Raw genomic sequence first — 21,813 nt, forward strand, 5'->3', positions numbered from 1 at the left:
GAAAAAGAAAAAAAGAAAAAAAAAACAAAAAACAAAAAACATTACTCCACGCGCTGACATCAAAATTGTCCCGATTTTCGTATTATTATAATTTCGCGGTTTGAGGTGTATCTTACGCGACTAAACTCGCAGCTTCGAGTTACAGTAGCAGACACTGAAGAACAAGAGAGAGAAATTGAAGCAGAAGATTGTGAGGAGAGAGAAGCAGTGAGAGGAAGCGAAATGATGAGGTTGTAAGAAAGTGAAGAAGGTAACAGAGGCTTTGGATCGGAGAAACAAAAGCGTCAATCCTTTTCCTTCTTCTTGTTACGCTCTACTTTCTCGATTCCCTAACCAACACACACAAACTCTACTTCAACTTCTTCCTTACTTGCTGCAGCTCGCCTTTTCTCCATTAATTTTTGCTTCAGTTTGCGTGTGTTTACGACAGGAAGTTGTGTTGTGATTTTGGAGGTGGAAGATTCACGAACAGGTTGTTTTTTCTATCTGATTTTTGGTTTATTGCAATGGGAGCTCGTTGCTCCAGATTTGGACTCTGTTTTTGGCCTTCTCAGATCGAATCTAATCTCAACGATTTGTCCTGCGCCGGTGAGTTTTACTCTGTGGTTTTGATTTGTTGATGTTTTTTTTAATTTATTTTATTTTATTTGTAGTTGTTGGAATTAGATTTGTGTTGTGAATGCAGATAATGAGGACGCATTGCCTGGATTCTGCGAGTACAGTTTTGATCAGTTAAGAGCTGCTACTTCGGGATTTTCTTCGGAGAACATTGTTTCCGAGCATGGAGAGAAAGCGCCCAATGTTGTTTATAGGGGAAAACTTGACGATGACCGAGTGATTGCTGTGAAGCGCTTCAACAAGTCGGCTTGGCCCGATTCTCGCCAATTCCTAGTCCGTGATTTACTCTGATTTGAGCTTTGTGCTTATTTTTTGTTATGCATTGTCTCGATGTTAATGAACTGTGTGAGTATGCATATTTTTGTCCAAGCAAGAACGTTTAAGGTGATTGTTAGTAGTGTTTTTGCTTTTCAGGATGAAGCTAGAGCTGTGGGACAGCTAAGGAATCAACGATTGGCAAATTTGATTGGATGCTGCTGCGAGGGCAATGAGAGATTGCTAGTGGCTGAGTTCATGCCCAATGAAACTCTTTCCAGGCACCTTTTTCATTGTAAATTTTCTAGCTTAAATTAACATTTATGATGCTGAAACTTCTTTACATGGATTTCGCTTTTTCTTTTTGGTTTGTCTGTTATACTTTATATATCTCGAAGTAGAATATATAATTAATAGCATCCTTGAGGGTGGTTGAAAAGCAAGCATGTAAGAGTACGCTTTTAGTTAATTTTCTATTTTAATGACCTTATAGAAACTACATTGCCCTGTTTTTCTTCTTTTTTTTTCTTTCTAGACACTAGGTGATGAAATGAAATTTTGATTACAAACACTTCGTATATATGATAATCGATTCGGTTTTGGTTTTTCATTATCAGATATGGGGGGAAGCACATTTTAAGCTCCACTAGTCTCAAGTTTACGTGCCTTTCTAGTCATTTAATTTGAATACTTAAGAGGGTTTATTTTCTTGTAGGGGAAACGCAGCCCATGCAGTGGGCAATGAGGCTTCGAGTGGCATTATATCTAGCACAAGCTTTGGAGTACTGCAGTAGTAAGGGACGTGCATTGTACCACGACCTCAATGCTTATAGAGTTCTCTTCGATCAGGTACATAGATGCATCCACCATGTTTCTATAGTTCTATATTTTTCTCGTTTTGGATATATTTCGTGTACTTGTAATAATTAGCTCTTCCCAGCAGGATGGTAATCCCAGGCTATCCTGTTTTGGCCTTATGAAGAACAGTAGAGATGGAAAGAGCTATAGTACCAACCTGGCTTTCACCCCTCCAGAATATATGAGGACAGGTATTGAACATTTAAAGATTAGATACGGCACGTTTAAGCCATTGGAGAGATTCGTTGGTAAAATTCCTAAAAGTTATTGGTTTCTGTGACATTACGTAACGACTCTAGATATAGTACAGAGAATTAGAAATGACAAGCAACGCCATTGTTAAAAAAATGCTTCATGAGTATATATATATAACCAGCATGGCCACATCTGTTCGTTATGCACTATGCTAATTGTAGAATTTCCATTTGACAGGGAGGATAACGCCAGAAAGTGTTGTTTACAGCTTTGGCACTCTATTGCTTGATCTTCTCAGTGGCAAACATATTCCCCCTAGCCATGTAAACTGTTTCCTCCTTCAGAAATTGCTCTCTTGTGGAAGTTTGATTTGACTTTATCCTGAAATACAACCAAAAAATTTACTCCAGAAATTTAGCTTCAGCAACTTGGTTGTGGCTCTGACTAATTATCAGCATTTTAAAGAACATTGCACTGGGCTTTATTATTTTTTGCATTCTGAATTTTGGAAACGTCATGTTGAATTTTAATCAAGTTCACTTCTCTCAGGCACTGGATCTGATACGTGCCAAAAATTTTCCGATGCTGATGGACTCGTGTTTAGAAGGTCATCTCTCTAATGATGAGGGGACTGAACTAGTGAGGTTGGCTTCAAGATGTTTACAGTATGAACTTCGTGAGAGGCCAAATGTCAAGTCTCTTGTAATTGCTCTCACTGCTCTTCAGAAAGAAACCGAGGTACAGTACGACCATACGTTTGTTTTAATATCCTGGTATTAACTAGCCATAACAGTCGGGTTAGTTAGCATAGTCGTCCAAATTCATACAGTTCTATCCACTGGTTTATGTCAGGTTCCTTCTTACGTTCTTATGGGAATTTCGCATGGGAATGCTTCCTCCAAGCAAATTTCATTATCACCTTTTGGGGAGGCTTGCTCAAGAACGGATCTTACTGCAATACATGAATTTTTGGAGAAGGCTGGATACAAGGATGATGAGGGAGTTGCAAATGAGGTTGGAAAATTCATCTTTAAATTTAATTTTCTAATATCAGAGACTATGGAGATTCTTATTAGGAGTTCTTTGTTCATTTTAAGGGACGTGAAATTAGGCTGAACCTGTTTATCATTTTTCTTGTCCATGCCAGTAAAATGCGGCTAGCTATTTGTCCATGTATCTTTATTCATTCTAAAGGGTCGTGAAACTAGGTGCACTAACTGCTTATTAACTAAGTTCATTACGTGCTAATCCCATCTAATTTTCAGTGGCATAATTCCCCCTCTGTTTATATAACTGAAAGTACCTTTTAAAAGTTGGTCTAATTCATTGCTCATCAGTAAAGAGTTTGCTTTGTCTTTCAGCTTTCTTTCCAAATGTGGACAAGCCAAATACAGGAAACACTCAATTCTAAGAAGCGTGGGGACTCGGCATTTCGAGCTAAAGACTTCGTAAATGCCATCGATTGCTACACGCAAGTATGTGATTAACTTTTAAAGATGAAATACTCTGATCCAATTTCTTGGCACCTTTCATTCTGTAGCGGAGAAAATTGATTATAATACCATAAAAGAGACGAACCAACATGTTTTGATAATCGGACTTCTGGCATCGACGTTGTTAGTTGAAACAATCTTTTTTTGAATGTGCAGTTCATAGATGGAGGAACCATGGTATCACCAACAGTATTTGCTAGACGTAGTTTGTGTTACTTGATGAGTGACATGCCTCAGGAAGCTCTAGGAGATGCTATGCAAGCCCAAGCAGTGTCACCAGACTGGCCAACTGCCATGTATCTTCAAGCTGCCGCCCTTTTCATCCTTGGAATGGAAAATGATGCACAAGAAACTCTGAGAGATGGAACAACCCTGGAATTCAAAAAAGAAAGAACTTGAATCTGTATAGGTATTTCTCTTTAATTTAACATTATTATTCTTAAATATTTCTTTTCTGTTTTAAGTTTCTGCAACACCAAAAGGGTATGATTATTGAACTTGTGAGAGAGATGATGTTGGTGCAAATTTATATTTTCATTGCCCAACAAAGCTATCTGTTGATTCTGTTCTGCTCCAGATGTCAAATCTCTTGTTATATTCCTTCCTTGCTTCATGAATTTAATGATATAAGTCTGAGATTGGCTACAAAGAAAACTGATTTTTGCCACCATTTTGGTCTTAAATACTGTCTGAAAATTGGTAACTAGAGCTTTTAAATGGATGATTTAATACATAGCTTATCAGATGTTCATATGATTATGGTACATCCGTATCTAATGCAACTTTTTCTCACTAACTTGAACATATTTCAACTAGTTCACGTTAACTTTGACTAAAATAGAATCTCCCTCACGTATTGTTTAACTTAAGAAAACAAAAACACTATACTAACTCTAGGGTTCAACCATGTATACGTTTAATTAGTCAATGGCTCGAATTTGATATAATGTATATACAAATTTACCATGTATACGTTTAATTAGTCAATGGCTCGAATTTGATATAATGTATATACAAATTTACCATGTATACATTTAATTAGTCAATGCCTCGAATTTGATATAATGTATATACAAATTTTGTAGAATGTTTAGCAGTGTAGATGGACTTTTTCTTACCTGTGCTTCTGGCGGTTTATCTCTACATGAGTCGTCGGCTCTAGTCTAGACTTTCCTACCAAGAAAGTTCTTTGGAAAGTCTTTAAAGAAGGCAGCACAAACCCTTTATTTTAGTTAGGAGATGGCCTTAAGACGGAAGCTAGTTGCTCACCCAACACAGGTCGTACTTCCCAACCCTCTTAAACTTATTAAAAACTTATTAAAAAGACATCAATCCGAACCGACTGGTATTTTTCATTGAACCAATTAAGTTTTTCTTACAAAGTTACATTTGAATGAACACAGAAATACAACAAAGAAAATGTTATAATTCTTGAAAATTTTGATTTTTTTTTTTTTTAATTCTTCCTAAATAAACTCTTCAACACTTTCCATGTTTAAAAAAGGAAACATTATTGTATTCATCTCACAGCAGGAGCAGGACAAAAACACTGATTCTTAAACCTCTATTCAACAATAAAATCCACAAGTATCTGAGAATTGAAAAACGAGTTCGAAGTTACACAAAGTTCGGGACGATTGATCTTTCATTTCATCCTGGATTGCATGTAAAGCACAGAATGCCCCTCATATAATGAAGTTAAGAAACCTGACTATATTTAAGGACTGTAATCTGCAGTCATGAAGTTTGAACTTCAGCTGATGGGTCGCTGTCTCCTGAACTCGGTAAGCTAGCGATATACTTCCAACAGCGCTTGTGAACGCCACTGATCTTCTTCGGAGCTTCTGCGATAGGCGTGCCTGGAAAATACATTCGTTTCAACCTCTGGCATTGATGGAAGTAGTTTGCAACAAGCAACAATAGCAAACAGGAAGATAAGTCCTAGAAACTTAAATTTTAACTATCATTTGTAAGCAATACAATAACGGTTGGCAACCAAGTCCGGAGTCGCCTCGGTAAAGAGTTCAAAAGGGATGAATCTCAAGGGCTAACTTTCTCAACCTAACTACAACTTAAGCTGTAACGACACAAGCCCACCACTAGTAGATATTGTCTGTTTGGGCCCATTACGCATCACTGTTAGCTTCATGGTTTGAAGACACGTATGTTAGGGAGAGGTTTCACACCCATAAGGAATGTTTCGTTCCCCTCTCCAACCGATGTGGCTCACACAAACCTTCAGGACGTCTCGTGCTTTAAAATTCAAAACTTGAAAACTTACCGACTATTTATAATAGAATACACTAAAAGTTAGGTCTCGTTTGATAACCATTCGATTTTTGAAAACTAAGTTTATAAACACTACTTACACCTATTGTTATCTACTTTCTACCGATATTTTAAAAACTAAGCCGAGATTAGAAAACTAAAAATGTAGCTTCCAAAAACTACTTTTTCTTTTTTGTTCTTAGAATTTGACTAAGAACTTAAAGTGGTTGCTTAAGAAAGATGAGAACTATAAAATGAAAATTGAGAGGACACAAACATGAACTTCAAAATCAGAAAACTAAAGACGAAATCTTATCAAACGGGACTTAGATTGTCACGAAACAAAATCCTATACACCAAATTCAAAGATTAGTAAATAGTGAATATTGAATAATTTTCCAACTTTCATCATCTAAATCAACTATGAGGCATTAGCTCTTGATGTCATGGTCCCAAATTATAGAACTTGGCCTAGGTTTGAACATACAAGAGATTCAATTGTTGCTCATTCTTCTATATAAATATTAGAACAAAATTCCAGCAAAATAAAATTCCAATAACGATTGAGGAACAAATTTGGCGATAAAGAATCACTAACCATCTTTATGAGCAACGCCCCATGCCTTGCCATGCGTGCCACTCTGTATAAAACAATCGAAAGTATAAAGAACTTGGATCCTGAATCAGAGAGCATCGAAAGAAAACAGATCTAACACTTCCAGTTCAAACGCCTCCGGAGTTATAAATGCTACAAATCTTCGTAAACGATTAAAGTAAACAAAACCGTTGTGTTTACTTAGAGAGGGAATGATCTCAAATGAAGCGCCACATACATTGATCTAAGAAAAGAAACAAGATGAAGACATACCTTGTACAGATTTAATTTGGTGATCTGGTACGATATTTCATCCCAATGAGCCTTGGCGACATGGTATCCTACTCCCCAATTGGGCAAAAACTGAACTACTTCGAACAGGTTCTTCTTCTTCTTCCTCCGCTTGGTTTTAGTCGAAGCATCGGCGAAGAGGTGGTGAATCTTCTGGTAAAGGTAGAAGATAACCGGGAGAAATGTAGGGCTCCACTGATCGCACTTCTGTTGGCGACAGACATTGGAGTCTCTCTCTCTAGCTTTGCTATTTCGCTGCTCCCCGCGGCTTTGGGCAACTCAAAATGGGAAATTTTTGTGTATTTCTTTTGTTTACCCTTTCTATTTATATATATATAATTTTTTATTTTTTTTACTCGCTTGGGCTGCTTTAATGGTAGTCTTTATTCTCTTTCACTCGGAGTAACCGTCTAAGCTAGAAGTTATTTAAAATGTGTCTGTTTGAAAGAGATTTTCACGAAAGAGATAGGATTGTTGGATGATGGAAGTCCCACGTCGACTAATTTGGAGAATGATCATAGGTTTATAAGTAAAAAATATACTAACTTCATTGGTACGATGGTCAGCTAATTTGGAGAATGATTATGAGTTTATAAGTGAAGAATACTAACTTCATTGGTATAAAGCAAACTAGAGCAAAGGCACGAGAGTTTATGCTCAAAGTGGATAATATCATACCATTGCAGAGAGTCGTGCTCGTCTAACATACCATTGCAGAGAGTCGTGCTCGTCTAACATAGTATCAGAGCCACGCCCTAAATTAAATTTAGTCATGCCAATAGATTGATAAATCTTCAAATATAAAATTCATAAAAATTGAAATATAAAGCACAAGTTCAATCGCGCAAAATTAGAACTTTATTTGTATATTTGGATCCCTTCATTCAACCCAACGACCCATTTGTTACTTACCCATCCTAAGCTCAACGTGTCAATTGTCGTTCAACGATGCTAATTTCAATAATTATATGCTAATCTAAGCTTTTATAAACAAACTATTAAGTTAAGGAAAGTCTCAAACTTCAAAATGGTCTTCCTTGGATTTCCTTTTTCCTGTCAATTTCATTTGATTTCAGTTGCAAAGTATGAACATATCGATGAAGAACAATGAAAAGGATCACCATCAACCTCCTCACACCTCAACTCATAAATTATATGAGAAAACAGTAACACTTGGAAGCCATTGGATGCTCATATTTTCATTGCTTCCTCATGAGTTACCTTCAATCCTACTCTATTTCTGTTGGGTAATTTCTCAAATATCTCATACCTTAAAATCAAATGATAACAAGATAAGAGGAAAAATCAGAATTTGAAGCTGATAAACAGAGAAGTAGATACTGGACAATAAGAAACTCCTAAATCACAACTCATAGCTGCTATAGTACAGAAAAAAAAAGTTCAAACACATCCTAAAATGATTTAGAAACAAATGGTAACTCTACTATTTAGACCTAAGGCTTGGTCTCATCCTCATCTTCTTCTATTTTGGGAGCTAAGTAAAACCTAACATATCCCATCTCTGCTATTTTGTACTCAACGACGACGGGTAGGTCGGAAGACAAGCTGATGGTGACTGTGTTAGAAAGAGGTGTCGCCTTAGTGAAGGAGTTCATATACCTAAGAGCAAATGTCAAGGAAACTGGCTCGTTCATCTCTATGACTGTTGCTTCTTCAGGCTGCATTGAATTGTCCAAATAACGGGGGGAAATCAATATTTGGAATTCAAAAACAGATTCAGTGAATAAATTTAGAACCCTATGACATTAAGAGACATGCTGACCTTGTCTACAGTGGTATTCTGCCTGCAAACAACATTGGCAGATCCAATATCACCTCTTGTTGAGAACTTGACACCTTCCTTTGTGACAGAAATCACAACTGCAAAAATTGGTGAACGTAATTAAATACTTGGAAAACAAGAATTTATCATATAAAATAATCAGTGAACCATCGAAAGATATCAAAATATACCAGTATCACCAATGCTGCTGAGATCTTTGCATATTCTAGCGAACTCAGCAGAAGGCATCCTAACAATAGCATGGTACTCCGCATCTGGAATACCAAGATGCTCACTGTCGATGTCCATCAATTTCATCTCAAAATCGGAAATCTTATCTTGAGCTGAACCATGCGTAGGACGGACAAAAGGTAAAAAAATAAACTGTCAGAGGCTTGCTTAAGTAAAGACCAGAGCATTTTAGTGAAAAACAGTAACCAGATCCAGAGAAAAAGCATGTAAAATTGGAATTGACAGAAAGACAGGACAACTTGAAGCAGATCGAAGTTTAAGCTGATCGAGAAAATGTTAAACCAAATATAAAGATCATGAACTCAATAAATCAGAGACATTCTTTTACGAGGATCGACAAAACGTTAGACAAAGTATGAAGATCATGCTATTCGCAGATATAAAGTTCAATTTTAGATATTCTTCCTATTAATCAACCACTTAAGATTAACCAGATGATCATGCTAGATTTGCGAGTCGAAAAGAAGCTTGATATGCAACTACGATATCTTAAAATTAACTCATAAAAAAGCTTCAAATAGACGAGGAGACGTAGACTGATAAACCAAGGACTAAATAACTACACAGGTGAGGCACAACAGTCTAGAATGATTCAAATAAGAAAATAAAAAGACGAAAGAACATGATCATACTGGGGCTTTCGAACATGAAAGTGACAGTATCACTGCCGTCATCGGCCTTGATTGTAATAATATCATCATTGCCGGCACACTTGAGCATCTTCGACATGTTGTTCAAGTTCATTCCCATGGACATGTTCCTATCGCAGCGATAATGTTCGAAGCCCTCCGCCCGAAGGAGAAGAGCCACCAGGGCGACATGGCTCGAGTCCATGGCCTGAAGAGAGAATCCAGTGGCCGAACAGTCAAAGTTGGCATCATTCACTAAGTCCTTGATCGATTCCAAGACCTTCTTGAGGAGCGAACCCTGAACAAGACGAAGCTCCAACATTTCTAAGAGAAATTGCAGAAACAGAAGCTGGCTAGGGTTTGAGAAACGGCGGGAGAACAAGAAGTGTGTTAAGAAAGCCGAGTTTGGGATTTTATAGTGCAATTATTAGGGAACGCAGTTTGAATGTGGTGATTTCGATTTGGCGGATCGGGTAATTTTATCGTTCCCGCCACTCTTTTTAAAAGAGGCGGGATTCTCACCGTATTTCAACTATGGGCTTTAAGTTTGGCCCATTAAACCTGGGCCGATAATGTTTCCTCATTGTGGGCTTTCCGTTGGGCCTCTAAAACACTATCTACTTCTCGTTTTAGGCCCATGGATAGTCTATCAAGTAAGGCCCATTTCCCCAACTATCTAAAATGGGCTTTTCTGTAGGCCCATTATTCATTTTCGTCTATTGTTCCATATAGGGCCCATATATTATGGGCCAAGAGGTTGTTTCTTATTAAGTAAGGCCCATTTCCCCGACTATCCAAAATGGGCTTTTCTGTTGGCCCATTATTCATTTTCGTCTATTGTTCCATATAAGGCCCATATATTACGGGCCAAGAGGTTGTTCCTTATCAAGTAAGGCCCATTTCCCCGACTATCCAAAATGGGCTTTTCTGTAGGCCCATTATTCACTTTCGTCTATTGTTCCATATAAGGCCCATATTATGGGCCGAGAGGTTATTCCTTTCACTCAATTTCCACTGTGGGCTTCTTTGTCGGCCCATAATCTTCATGTGGGCTTGTCATTAGGCCCATGGTTCATCGTAGTGAAAAGAAATATATATATAGTTTTTAATAAGATATTCAAATTGTGTGGAGATGAAATGCTATTGATTTATTTTCCAGTTTTATACACCACAATTATTATATTTATTTAAAAAGAAAAAAAATAATATAAAGCGTTTAATTTGCAGATAATCCAAAAAGTATTTAATAAATTGATTGTTGTCCGTTCTTCTGTTCGTGTGTGTACTCATACAAATTAAGAACCGCCTTCTACTGTGTTGCAATTTTCAAGTACGAGGGCCATGTGATGCGATTCGTTCAGATCGAAAAGTAGTTCAAAGATCATTTCGCCGTCGGAGGAAGCTGCTGGTGGCGGGCCTTCCGATCCCCGAGCTTATCGCCGGCGGTGGATTTGTCATTTTCATCTATTGCAATACCAATCTGAGTTTCAGAGGGTAGAGTATTACTGGATTTGATACCCCCAGGGAATACTTGATACGACAGCTACCGCTGAGCAAAGAGCTGATTAGGATTTGATCGGCCGTCAATGGTGGCCATCTTAACCGGTTTCATCGACGTACCTTTGCTTCTTTATTACGTTTCGAGTTCAATTATTTATCTCCAACCCTAATTTCACTACTCTACCGCATTTGAGCATTATTCACGTCGTCGTTCCCCTTGCCGTTTGCAATTCCCGTTCTCTAGCTCTGTTCTTCCGTCCTGAAATGGCAGATCCTCAGTCCCAGACCGATTTCTCATTCTTTCAGACATTTCTATGCAGTGCTTTTGCCGCTTGCGTTGCGGAGGTAATTTTCGATTACATTCATCGGATTCTTGGCCTGCAGATTATTGTTTTGTTGTTAGTGTTATTGTAGTTCAGTTTTTTGTTTGGAATTGTGTAGCTATGTACCATTCCTTTGGACGTTGCGAAAGTACGGCTTCAGCTGCAGAAGAAAGCAGCTGCCGCAGATGGGATGGGTCAATCTAGATATAGGGGATTAATGGGAACTATCGCCACAATTGCTAGGGAAGAAGGCTTACCAGCTCTTTGGAAAGGAGTTATTGCAGGATTACATCGCCAGTGTATTTATGGCGGCCTAAGGATCGGGCTATATGATCCTGTGAGTGCAGTGATTTTGCAAAGTGATGGATGTAAACGACTATACTCTGCTTTTTATATGCCACACTAACTACGAACTATGCACTAGACAGGTTAAACTATATTTAGTAGGCAACAATTTTGTTGGAGATATACCTCTACATCAGAAGATCTTAGCTGCTTTGTTTACTGGTGGGTAGATCTTTGGTCTTAAACCTTTTTCATCGTGATAGCATTATCAATCTCCTTATCCCAAATTGAAGTTCTTGCAATGTTCTTGTTATTATCATTGTTCTTCTTCAATTATTTCTCCTGTCAAATCTGCTGAGAGTATTGTGATTCCTATTTTGGCAGGTGCCGTAGCAATTTCTGTGGCAAATCCAACTGATCTTGTCAAGGTTCGTCTTCAAGCTGAAGGAAAGTTGCCAGCTGGGGTGCCTAGACGTTACTCAGGCACTCTAGATGCATATTTTACTATCATAAGACAGGTTAGTACAAGACATCTCAATCATGCTATATGAACTTCAAGAAATATGTGAAAAAATGTTGTTCAAATTACCACAAGATGAACTCGAGTTGCAATTCATGCCACGTTATAGAAGATTCAAGCTTAATTTATTCTTGGATCATTACAAATTTTGAGTGAATGATAATCTAGACTTATAGTGTTTTGTTAATGTATTTTAGGAGTTTTTATTTACTTCCATAGTAGCTAACTATGATCCTAAAATATGCTTAAAATGCCTCATAGAAGGTTAAGGGTTTCATTTTGATGCTACGTAAAGCCATGTATGTTGTCTATGTAAAATAGGTTTTTTTTTATTAATTTAATTTATTAGTATTTTTGTTGTATATATTTTTTTTTCTTTCAAAATTATCAATTGATATTGACATTTCCATAAAATCGAGACTTCCATATTTTAAACATTAATGTTAAGTAACTAATTTTGATNTAAATCTTACTTTCCCATAGGGTGATTCCTTATCATTTTGAGGTTCTTCAATAAGGTTATTAGATCAAATTATCAAAAGTTGCAATCATTTGGAATGAAATCAACTTGATTTGGGGATCTTAGCATTTGTGAACTATGCAGATCTTAGCATTTGTGAACTATGGATTTGCATATCCAAAGTGTTTACGAGGGTTCTTAGATTCAACTTGCTTCATATCTTTTTCTATCTAATATCCCATAATTAGTAATTTTCCTGAAATATTTTTAAATGCAGGAAGGATTGATGGCCTTGTGGACGGGAATTGGTCCAAACATAGCAAGGAATGCTATTATTAATGCCGCAGAACTAGCAAGTTATGACCAAGTGAAGCAGGTATGCGAATATTGTCTCTTGTGTGATGGTTTTCTGCAACTTATAGTTTGGTTAGAGTGTGAACCTTAGTAATATATTACTTTATACTCACGCAGATGATTCTAAAAATTCCAGGATTCCTGGACAGTATTTTTACTCACCTCCTAGCTGGTCTAGGTGCAGGTTTCTTCGCGGTTTGCATCGGTTCCCCTGTTGATGTGGTAGGCATTCTCTCTTCATTTTGAAACCTGATGTTAATCCTATAGTATCGTGCTCTGTGTAATGTTTAATAAACTTATTTATGGTCTTCTATCGAATTTAGTCAATTTGAATTGCAATCATATCTAATGCTAATGCTACACTAGTAATGACCTTTCATCGAGCCACATCGAATCTGCACCGACTGCTGTGGTTTTTTTTCTTTTTCCTTCGATTGTTAGGATGAAGTGATGGAATTGGAACCTTTTGTGATAATATAAGACAAACGCAAACTGAGGAGATATGAAGGAAGTGTATGGCTATAGAGTCTAGAGCCTAAAGATCAAATGTTTGTTTAGGCTTTGAAGCTATGCTTCTTTCTATAATATCTAGCATCTTGTGCAGTAACCAAGGAAATGATGAGTCATAATCTTTTCCTTGTTTCCCGGATTCTGCTGCATTGATACCTTTCAACTGCTATGATTATTGATCCGATGAATATAGCACACTAACTTATACTATTTCCACTGGTCTTTTCACCTTCCTATTTGTGCTATTCAAGTTGTAAAATCACCCCAAAATTTCTTGATGCAGGTAGATAGATCCTAATGAAAGTTTGTTCTACAGCTTTATAGCAATTCAAGTAGTCTGTTCCATGTTGGCTTTGATGCAATGGTGTTACTTTCAGGTCAAATCAAGAATGATGGGAGATTCCACCTACAAAAATACCATTGATTGCTTCGTTAAAACCTTACAGAATGAGGTATGTCTATTTCTTCCATAATATCTAGTTTTCAAAACTAGTAGCAAGCGACTTCTGGCTTGTAAACAGCAGTGAATCTTAAAATTCTGAGGAACCATGCTTCTAAAAGTTTTGTTCCATGTGTTCCATTTCAAATCAAAATGGCTTCTAAAAGTGTTTGAATCAAAATTCCTTTGTAAACAGCACTGCATAGTATTAACTTTTGTTCCATTTCAAATCAAAATGGCTTCTAAAAGCATATGCCATTGTGGTGCAACTCTTCTCTACAGGGGCCTTTTGCCTTCTATAAAGGATTTCTTCCAAATTTTGGTCGACTTGGATCTTGGAATGCGGTCATGTTTCTGACTCTTGAGCAAGTAAGATGTTCAAATCATTAGTTCTTACTGCCCACTCACCAAAAAGCTTCTCTAACTTTTCCTAGAATTTATTAACATATTCTGGGCTTACCATCACACAATGAAATGATTCCTTGTTAGGAACTTCCATTTTTTAGATTATAAGAATATGCTTGCCTTGCCTTTTTAGCTTCCTATATGCTATAGAAAGCCCTTTTTTTGAGGTGGTAGGTAGGGTAATGGCCTTAATGGGTCACGAACTTTAGACAAATCCCTTAAAACTTGTGGCACATATTCTACTAAAAGCTTCTTTAGTTTACTTAATTTTCTAAGCAACTTTTCCTTCTGCTTTTGTTGACTACTATACTCAATGTGGTACTCATGAGTCATGCCAGACAATCTGAGCTAGAACACTGTCAGTCCTTTTATGCATTTGTTTGATCTGTGGCAGGCAAAGAAGCTTTTCAGCCTATGAATCTTTTGCCCCAAATCTGACCAAGGATTGATTGTTTTCTCCTTCTATGATGGCCCCCACGTTTTTCTCAGATTCAATTTTATGTATAATATTATTTTCATTGGTAATCATTGAAGAAGAGAGTTTTAACCAAACTCCTGTATCCTTATACTTAAATTGCCCTATGCCTTTAGGAAGACATCTATAGGATCCATTTAGCAAATGGACCATCTTTTCTCACACACCCAATCAGGTTTTAGTTAGCTGTGGGGTGTTTAATGTTTTTAGACCGTCGATTCAAGCAATAAAGTATACATTACTATCTTAAAAGTCGATGGTTTAGGGCCTTCGATAGTCTAAATGGCACTAAAAATGTTCCATGATCTTATCAGGGAAGAGAGAGCTTGTTGCATATATATTGTCACAATAGAGCATAACCATACAAGTCTATAAACATGAATGACCAACCAAAGTCATTCTTTTAATTACTACATTACAGATAAGAAAGGGAGATTCAAACTTGCAACTCAAAGGAAAAGGTGGGGCAATGATGATTGCTTTCTTTTACCGTCCATGTCAATTATTATCCTTGTTTTTGTTTTAGCCAGACTATGATGCATGCATAACATGTAAGTTCTGGGCAAGCGAAGACAGTAAGTAATGCCACAAAAATACCTTAACTCCTGGAAACTAAGAAAACCCTGGCTTTGATGACTGAACCATTACCCAACTTAAACCCAGGACTAACTGGAAATCCCACAGTCAAAGAAGCTGTTGCCCGTCCACATGGTAATTTCACCACACTTTCCATGTACTGCGCGTGGAATTCGGCTCCTCTACTTGCCTCGAATTGGCTCGGAGATGGGTCAAGTGAGAATGCTAGCAGATGAAGCAGCCAGACTGCCTTGGACAGCCCCAAGAACTCAGCATAGAATTGACTCCTAGGGTGGTTACCAGCCAAGATTTGTCGACGCTGCTCCGAGTCTCCAAACAAGGACTCCTCCATTTTGGGGTGAACAATGGAAAGATACTTCTTGGAGCAGAATTTGCCAAAATGGCAAGTTGGTAAGATTCCGAGAAGTTCAGCAGGGTCCATGGCTTTCATGTCACGATATTGGGTGAAACAATCCCGCCGAAACTGCTCGGGGTTTAGCAGTGAGGAGAGGCTGCCATCCATGTAGAAAGTTTCGTGATCGAAACCATGGAAAATCTTGCGGGAAATGTAAGATTCAAGAGCAAACTTGGCATGGTGAGTGGTGGCAACAGTATCAAGGTAGGTATTGTCACTCTCAGAGATAGCTGATTCTATAGAACGGACTGCAGCTGCAATGTCCCAATGAGCAGAGCGCATAAGAGAGAGCAAGAGAGACGTGAAGGCTTTGGAGGCTTCCTTGACTTGGCTCATTGTGGCCTCGAACAGCTCAGGGACAGGGGATGCCGCCACTGCCATAAATCAAGGCGTCAGCTGTGAGATCTTTGGCCCTAAAGATTCAATTAACTAAAAAGGGTAAAAAAAGTTCTTGAGCTCCCCTAACTATGAATAGGCTTCGTTGCTAAGTTCTTCCTATTGAATAATCCCACCAGTATAGCAAAATCAAGTAAGTCACTTCAGAATCTTAAACCTAGCTCCATTAATGCACCATTAAATCATTATGATAATGCAATGCGAGTTATTGTAGATCAAGAATCTTAACAGAGAGCTGCATAGTGTTTATGAAATTAGGCATCAGGAATAGGAATTACCTTGACCAAAACTGCAGCTGACCTTCCTCTTTGACTGAGATCTTCCTTTCTTGCCGCCATAGCTGCTGCCCTTGGCAAGTGCCATAGAGTTCTTAAGCTTCTCCTTGAGATTCTCAACCTCCACATCTCTGGACTTCACCTCCTTCTTCAGTTCCTCCATGGCCGCCTCGTACGGAGCAACAACCTCCTTCAGCATCCCGACTACGCCGTTTCTCCTACGCCCGCGTCCGCCTCCAGAGCCATGAACAATCAAACTCCGGCGAAACCTTTCTCTTAAAACCCCTAGCCTCCGCAACTCCGCCACAACTGCAACATCGGCCACTCTCATCCTCTCCGGGTCCCAAGGACAATGCGCATCTTGCAGGTTCACATACGCCTTTTTCATAGTCGAAACGACATCGAAGACTTCGTTCATCAGAATCTCCATCTCCACTAGTTTCTCCACTCCGACTAACTCTCCCTTCGGCACTTCCCGTGCCCTAATCCCTTCCTTACTCCACTCGTCCTCTACTTCCCCCGCCTCCTCATCATCCTCGAGCTCATCGGAATCGTAACTCGCCTCATGTCCTTGGCGATTCTTGCCAGCGATCTCCCCGGAATCCTGACGGACGGCGGCGAGTGGATGAAGCAGACAAGAGGCTGTAACTCGTTGAATCAGATCGGAGAAATTGGAGACCTTATTCGCCATTTCCCCCTTCTTCTTCTCCTTGAAGGTGGAGGCTCTGGAAGAGAAGGAAGAAGAAATGAGAGTGAGAAGCTGAAGAGAGGAAGTGAAGAAGCGATGACTGATAATGAAGACTTCTGACAAATCAAGAAATAGACCACAAGGGGGTTCCACTTTCACCTCCCCTTTCTTAATCACACCATATATTCTAAATTATCCCAAAAATAAATAAATAAAAATAGTAAAAGAAACAAAATAAATAGAGAATTCATTATTTATTTATTTTTTTTTTAATTTTCTCAATCTTAATTCTTACATTAATTCTTTTCAACTTTTTAAATATCTTTTTATTATTATATATCTGTTTTTAGTATAAAAAAAATTATTCCTAAATAATTCAATAACCATCTTAAAAATAAATCATAAATTTATTCATTAAATCATATATTCTCTTTAAAAAAATTAAAATTCAACTAATATTTACAAAAATAAATGTATTTTTTGTTATATATTTTGGTACTATATCTATATTTCAATAAACATCTAATTTTTTATATTAAAGATTAAATTAAGAAGGCTTTTGTTAAAAAATTATGTTTTTATTTTTGTAACTATTTTAATTCAACCTTGGAAGAAGAATATTTTTACATTTTATTTTATGCATATAATTATAAATCACTAAATTTAAATTGAATTAGTTATTAAGTTTTATAATATAAATTAATATAATTATTAATTTGAAGTTTTTAATTGATACAAATTAAAAAAAAAAAAAATAGCCCTAAAAATTGATTTCCATTTTTATTTATCATAGGACCCATTTTACTAACAAAGTTCATCATCACTTTAGCTACTTTAGCTACTTAGCCCGTTGTCCGACAAAGGTAACCTACTTTCGGTGGACGCAGAGCCTATAAATTCAATCGAACAACGTAACGAGTGACCAATCGATTAAACTAATTATTGTAGAGTTTGTATAAGAAGCATTCTTTTTTTTTTTTTTTTTTTTTTTTTCATATAGCAATGTTGCATGAGCTCTAAGAAATTTTTTCTTTAACACTTTTTTTTCGAAATATATATATAGATATATATTACTCGTTGTGAATTTAAGTATAACTTACTAGAGAGGTTAAAATTGTTTGAAATTCAAATGAACATGGAAAATAACGAAGAAAGATGGAATTCAAATGAGATATTTGGGAGGGAAAAAAGTGAAGGGAGGATTATGAAAGCAAAGTGAGAGAGACGGAAAGGACCTGGAGCAGGAGTAATCAGACGAACGCAGAGAAAATCTGGATTGCTTCTCCAATGGATCTCGCTGAAAAGGAACCGAAAAAGTCGATTGCATCTGTTCATCTTCAAACTCGCTGTTCTTCGTCACAGCTTCATTCTTCTTCTTCTTCTTCCTGTAATTTACATTATCGCCATTACAATTAACTTCTATTCCGATCGCCTTCTCTTTTTCCTTCTAATTCAAATCACTTTTCCTACTTACGAAATCAAAATACAGAACCGATCGAAACGCAGCCCTAACTCTTCGATCGAAAGAAGCGACGATTTAGATGCAATTTCAGCGTAAAGTGAAGAGAGTTTACCTGGAATTGTCGAGACGATGAGAACAGAGCAGGAGATTCGGGAACATGATTCGATCAGTCTGTGAAATCCGAAGAGAGAAAGTGTAGATATGAAATTTGAGAGAGAGAAAGAGCGAGAAGAGCGATGAACAGAGGAACCGGAAAGTGGCGCCCAGTGCAATTATAAATTGATTTGCGAAGAAGATGATGATATATAGATAGAGTGAACAAGTTCGCTAAAAAGACAAGGGAAAGGGAGAAATCGTTCTTAGTCATCTACTCCATAATTTATGTCGATTCGAACACAGATTACCAGATAAGACACAAATTATTATCTCGTCAAAGATAAATGGTTCGATTCCACCTTATACTTGTTAAACTAGAAGACACGGGTATGCATTTCAAGTACGTGTTAATTAGTAATATTATGTTCTTATTGTCGAAGATTATTAAGAGAAATAGTCTCACATTCACTAATTAAAAGAAAGATCAGTAAGAAATATTATTTCTATTAGCCTTTTCGGAAAACTAAAAGCAAAATCATGCTACTCAAAGCGAACAATATCATACCATTGTGTAGGGTCGTGGTTCATAATATAGTATCTTAGTCATGCGTTAAACAAAAAATGTTGTGGACTCAAGGGTCGAATAAATGGTCTACTTTGTTCGAAGGCTCTAGAGAACAAGTCGAGCCTAAAATTCTCAAGTGTTGAACATGGAAGTTGTGAGTCTCGAAAGTGTAGAAAGTGATTCAATGGTGAGCTCTATAGAACGAGTCGAGCCTCGATTAAAGGGAAATTTGAGCCTCTATTAATTTCTATACTTCAATTTATCAATGCATATAAAAGAAAAATGACAAAACCCAACTCATCAATTTGGTCCCTACAAAATTATACTCAATTGCTTTTTAAAAAGTGATTATTTCTTTTAAATTTTAGTAAAATATAGAAATTAGAGAGATTTAGCTATAGCTTAATATGGTACAATGAATGAGGACTACTGTTGAGGGAAGTATTAAAAAATCATCGTTAGCTCAACGTATATTTTTATGAATAAAGATATTTAAGTATGTTAAAAATAAATATTTAAATATTTTATAAATAAATCGTTAGCTTCTGTTATAAATATCATTCATTGATATTAGTAGTTTGTATAGAATATCTTGTAATTTATTATTATTAATTAATTTTAATAAAGAGTTCGAGTATTAATTATCTGAATATTAATTATCATATGTTACAGATTTTATCAATAATTTTTTTAAAAAAATAATAATAATAACACGTGCAATTGGAGAGAGGGATATGAATGGAGAGATGGTATATCACGTGCTCTTGTTAGATAAGTGAAGAAAATTGAGTGTAAGACAATCATAATGGACATAAATAATTGAATCAAAATTCAACTTTACTTATAATTACTTATTTTAATTATTAACAAAGTAGTAAAATTAAGAGTTTTTTTTTTAATATAATATAAATGATTTTTTAAAATGATTTTTTTATTATTATTAATTTATTTAATTTGTGGCTTTGATGAATGTGGCGTATGGTGGATGCACATGCAGTAAGGGGCCAAGGTCACGCCCTAGCCCATTCTTCTTATACCCTTCCATTTGCCCTCTTTCTATCTCTCATTTCGTCTCTTATCTAATAAATATCAACTTTTAATTTTATATTTAGAAGATAAATTTGAGAAATATTGAATAGAATAATGAATTATGAATTTGTTAGATACAAAAATTAAAATTTAAGAATATTATAAAAAATTATTAAAACTCAAGATCCTATTTACACAGAATTAACCGCTTAAGAACTTAATAACTGCTTTTTTAAATGGAAGGATCTATCCAGCCTAATCTAAAAATTCAAACACTAAACTCGTAAATCAATCGATTTCAAAAAAAAAAAAAAAAATAATGGGTTTNAAAAAAAAAAAAAAATAGAATGGGTTTTTTTCAATTAGAAAATTGTTCGAGTTGCTATGTTCAATGTGCTGACAAAATTCAACTTCGGCTATTAAAAATTTGAAAAACCCATAAATTAAAATGATTAAGTTAATTAGAATTAATATACCACAACCAAATTGAATATTATTTAAAAATATATTCTCGACTAAAAAGTTAAATATTTTGAATTATTTAAATTACACGTATGGTTGAATTACAAATAAGAATTCTCATTTAAATAGTCATTTAAATTTTTTTTTATTATTATAGAATTAATTATTATTTTATTATCATGTTTGTAATTAATATAAAAAATAGCGAAGGATCAAAATATTACCAAATGCAACTTTTAAGAGTATAATTGACGAATATTAAAAGTGGAGAGACCTGAGAACAATCCATCTCATTTTTCAAAGATTAAAGAAAATATAAAAAAGTATAGTTTTTTCTAATAAAATTTCAACCACAAGTAGCAAAGGAAAAAAAAAATAAAAATAAATAGCATTTAGAAAAATATAATAATATCAAAAGATATTTAAAAGAATTATCCAAAAAAGGAACCACTTGAATGTTGCAATATGGAAAGCCACGTGTCAAGTTGAAGTTGTAAAGCATAGCGTTGGAAGAGGCCCCTACACGTTGTTATGGCCTCACTCATTTGAATGAACCTCTTAAAATTGGATTGGTTTGGATTGGAGGGAAGTCAATGGCCCATTCTTTTGAAGGTGGGAAAGAAAGGAGGGTTGATGTTATGAATCAAAAATCCCAACTTGATGTGTTTTATGTTTTTTGTAGCCATATAAGTAGCCATTAGCCTCGTAGACAAGGAGATAAAACTCCCATTTTCCCAATTGCTTTTCTATCACTTTGGCTTCCATCTTTTGGCATAATGCACTTTGGAATGTCGCTTATAATTCAAACCTCACCCTTAGTTTATCTACGATGTCTGGCAGTCCTAAATATGCGTTTTTATTAGTTTAGTTAATTGAAGTACCAAAAGTACTATTTAATATTTCTAATACCTTTTTGTTATATTGTTTTCTCTCATTAATGTTATGTGTCAATTTCATAATTTTTGTATCTTACACAATTTTGTTTAAAGTCATAAAAAAATGGTTTTGACGAGGAAGTTTAAAACTATATTATATATTATTGTGAACACGACTCTCTACAATTGTATGATATTGTCTACTTTGAGCATAAGTTCTCATGGCTTTGTTTTAGGTTTCCCCAAAAGACATCGTACCAATAGAGATAGTATTCTTTGATTATAAACTCATGATCTAAATTAGCTGATGTGGGAGTTTCATCCAACACCTCCCCTCGAACAAAGTACATCTCCCCTTAATCGAGGCTCGACTCTTTTTTCTTTTGGAGTTTTAGTCATTTTTTACTATGTCTTCAAGGAGCCTCGGCTCCTTTTTCTTTTGGAGTCTTTTGTTCAACATTTGAGG

The 21,813-nt window shown here is 36.1% G+C and overlaps 5 protein-coding genes across 6 annotated transcripts; 2 read left to right on the plus strand and 3 right to left on the minus strand.

The window, feature by feature from the left end:
* Positions 1-115: 115 nt before the first annotated feature.
* Positions 116-4,019, plus strand: LOC111777785 (probable serine/threonine-protein kinase BSK3). Of its 2 annotated transcripts, none has more exons than XM_023657499.1 (11): positions 116-250; positions 411-588; positions 686-891; positions 1,033-1,168; positions 1,589-1,722; positions 1,817-1,922; positions 2,164-2,249; positions 2,476-2,664; positions 2,779-2,940; positions 3,288-3,401; positions 3,576-4,019. In XM_023657499.1, the coding sequence occupies exons 2-11, from the start codon at positions 507-509 to the stop codon at positions 3,816-3,818; spliced, it is 1,458 nt and encodes a 485-aa protein (XP_023513267.1). In that variant the 5' UTR covers positions 116-250; positions 411-506; the 3' UTR covers positions 3,819-4,019. The 2 variants fall into 2 exon arrangements, with proteins under 2 accessions (XP_023513267.1, XP_023513268.1); XM_023657500.1 differs by having other exon boundaries at positions 431-588.
* An 873-nt stretch (positions 4,020-4,892) lies between these two features.
* On the minus strand, positions 4,893-7,489 carry LOC111777055. The gene is made up of 4 exons (XM_023656496.1): positions 7,486-7,489; positions 6,556-6,851; positions 6,286-6,328; positions 4,893-5,278 (listed from the first exon to the last, which is right to left on the minus strand). Exons 1-4 carry the CDS (start codon positions 7,487-7,489, stop codon positions 5,157-5,159), a joined length of 465 nt encoding a protein of 154 aa, XP_023512264.1. The 3' UTR covers positions 4,893-5,156.
* A 329-nt stretch (positions 7,490-7,818) lies between these two features.
* LOC111776764 (proliferating cell nuclear antigen) lies at positions 7,819-9,636 on the minus strand. Its single transcript, XM_023656114.1, has 4 exons — positions 9,241-9,636; positions 8,548-8,700; positions 8,357-8,454; positions 7,819-8,252 (listed from the first exon to the last, which is right to left on the minus strand). Exons 1-4 carry the CDS (start codon positions 9,557-9,559, stop codon positions 8,028-8,030), a joined length of 795 nt encoding a protein of 264 aa, XP_023511882.1. The 5' UTR covers positions 9,560-9,636; the 3' UTR covers positions 7,819-8,027.
* Positions 9,637-10,491: 855 nt separating this feature from the next.
* LOC111777196 (mitochondrial uncoupling protein 2-like) lies at positions 10,492-14,760 on the plus strand. The gene is made up of 9 exons (XM_023656675.1): positions 10,492-11,082; positions 11,179-11,397; positions 11,489-11,567; positions 11,730-11,863; positions 12,603-12,701; positions 12,797-12,901; positions 13,567-13,641; positions 13,911-13,997; positions 14,428-14,760. Exons 1-9 carry the CDS (start codon positions 11,002-11,004, stop codon positions 14,449-14,451), a joined length of 903 nt encoding a protein of 300 aa, XP_023512443.1. The 5' UTR covers positions 10,492-11,001; the 3' UTR covers positions 14,452-14,760.
* Positions 14,761-14,820: 60 nt separating this feature from the next.
* On the minus strand, positions 14,821-17,003 carry LOC111777195 (protein GRAVITROPIC IN THE LIGHT 1). Its single transcript, XM_023656673.1, has 2 exons — positions 16,174-17,003; positions 14,821-15,873 (listed from the first exon to the last, which is right to left on the minus strand). The coding sequence occupies exons 1-2, from the start codon at positions 16,859-16,861 to the stop codon at positions 15,107-15,109; spliced, it is 1,455 nt and encodes a 484-aa protein (XP_023512441.1). The 5' UTR covers positions 16,862-17,003; the 3' UTR covers positions 14,821-15,106.
* Positions 17,004-21,813: the final 4,810 nt, after the last annotated feature.

The sequence above is a fragment of the Cucurbita pepo genome, chromosome LG16, assembly GCF_002806865.2.
Source record: "Cucurbita pepo subsp. pepo cultivar mu-cu-16 chromosome LG16, ASM280686v2, whole genome shotgun sequence".
Lineage (NCBI taxonomy): Eukaryota > Viridiplantae > Streptophyta > Magnoliopsida > Cucurbitales > Cucurbitaceae > Cucurbita > Cucurbita pepo.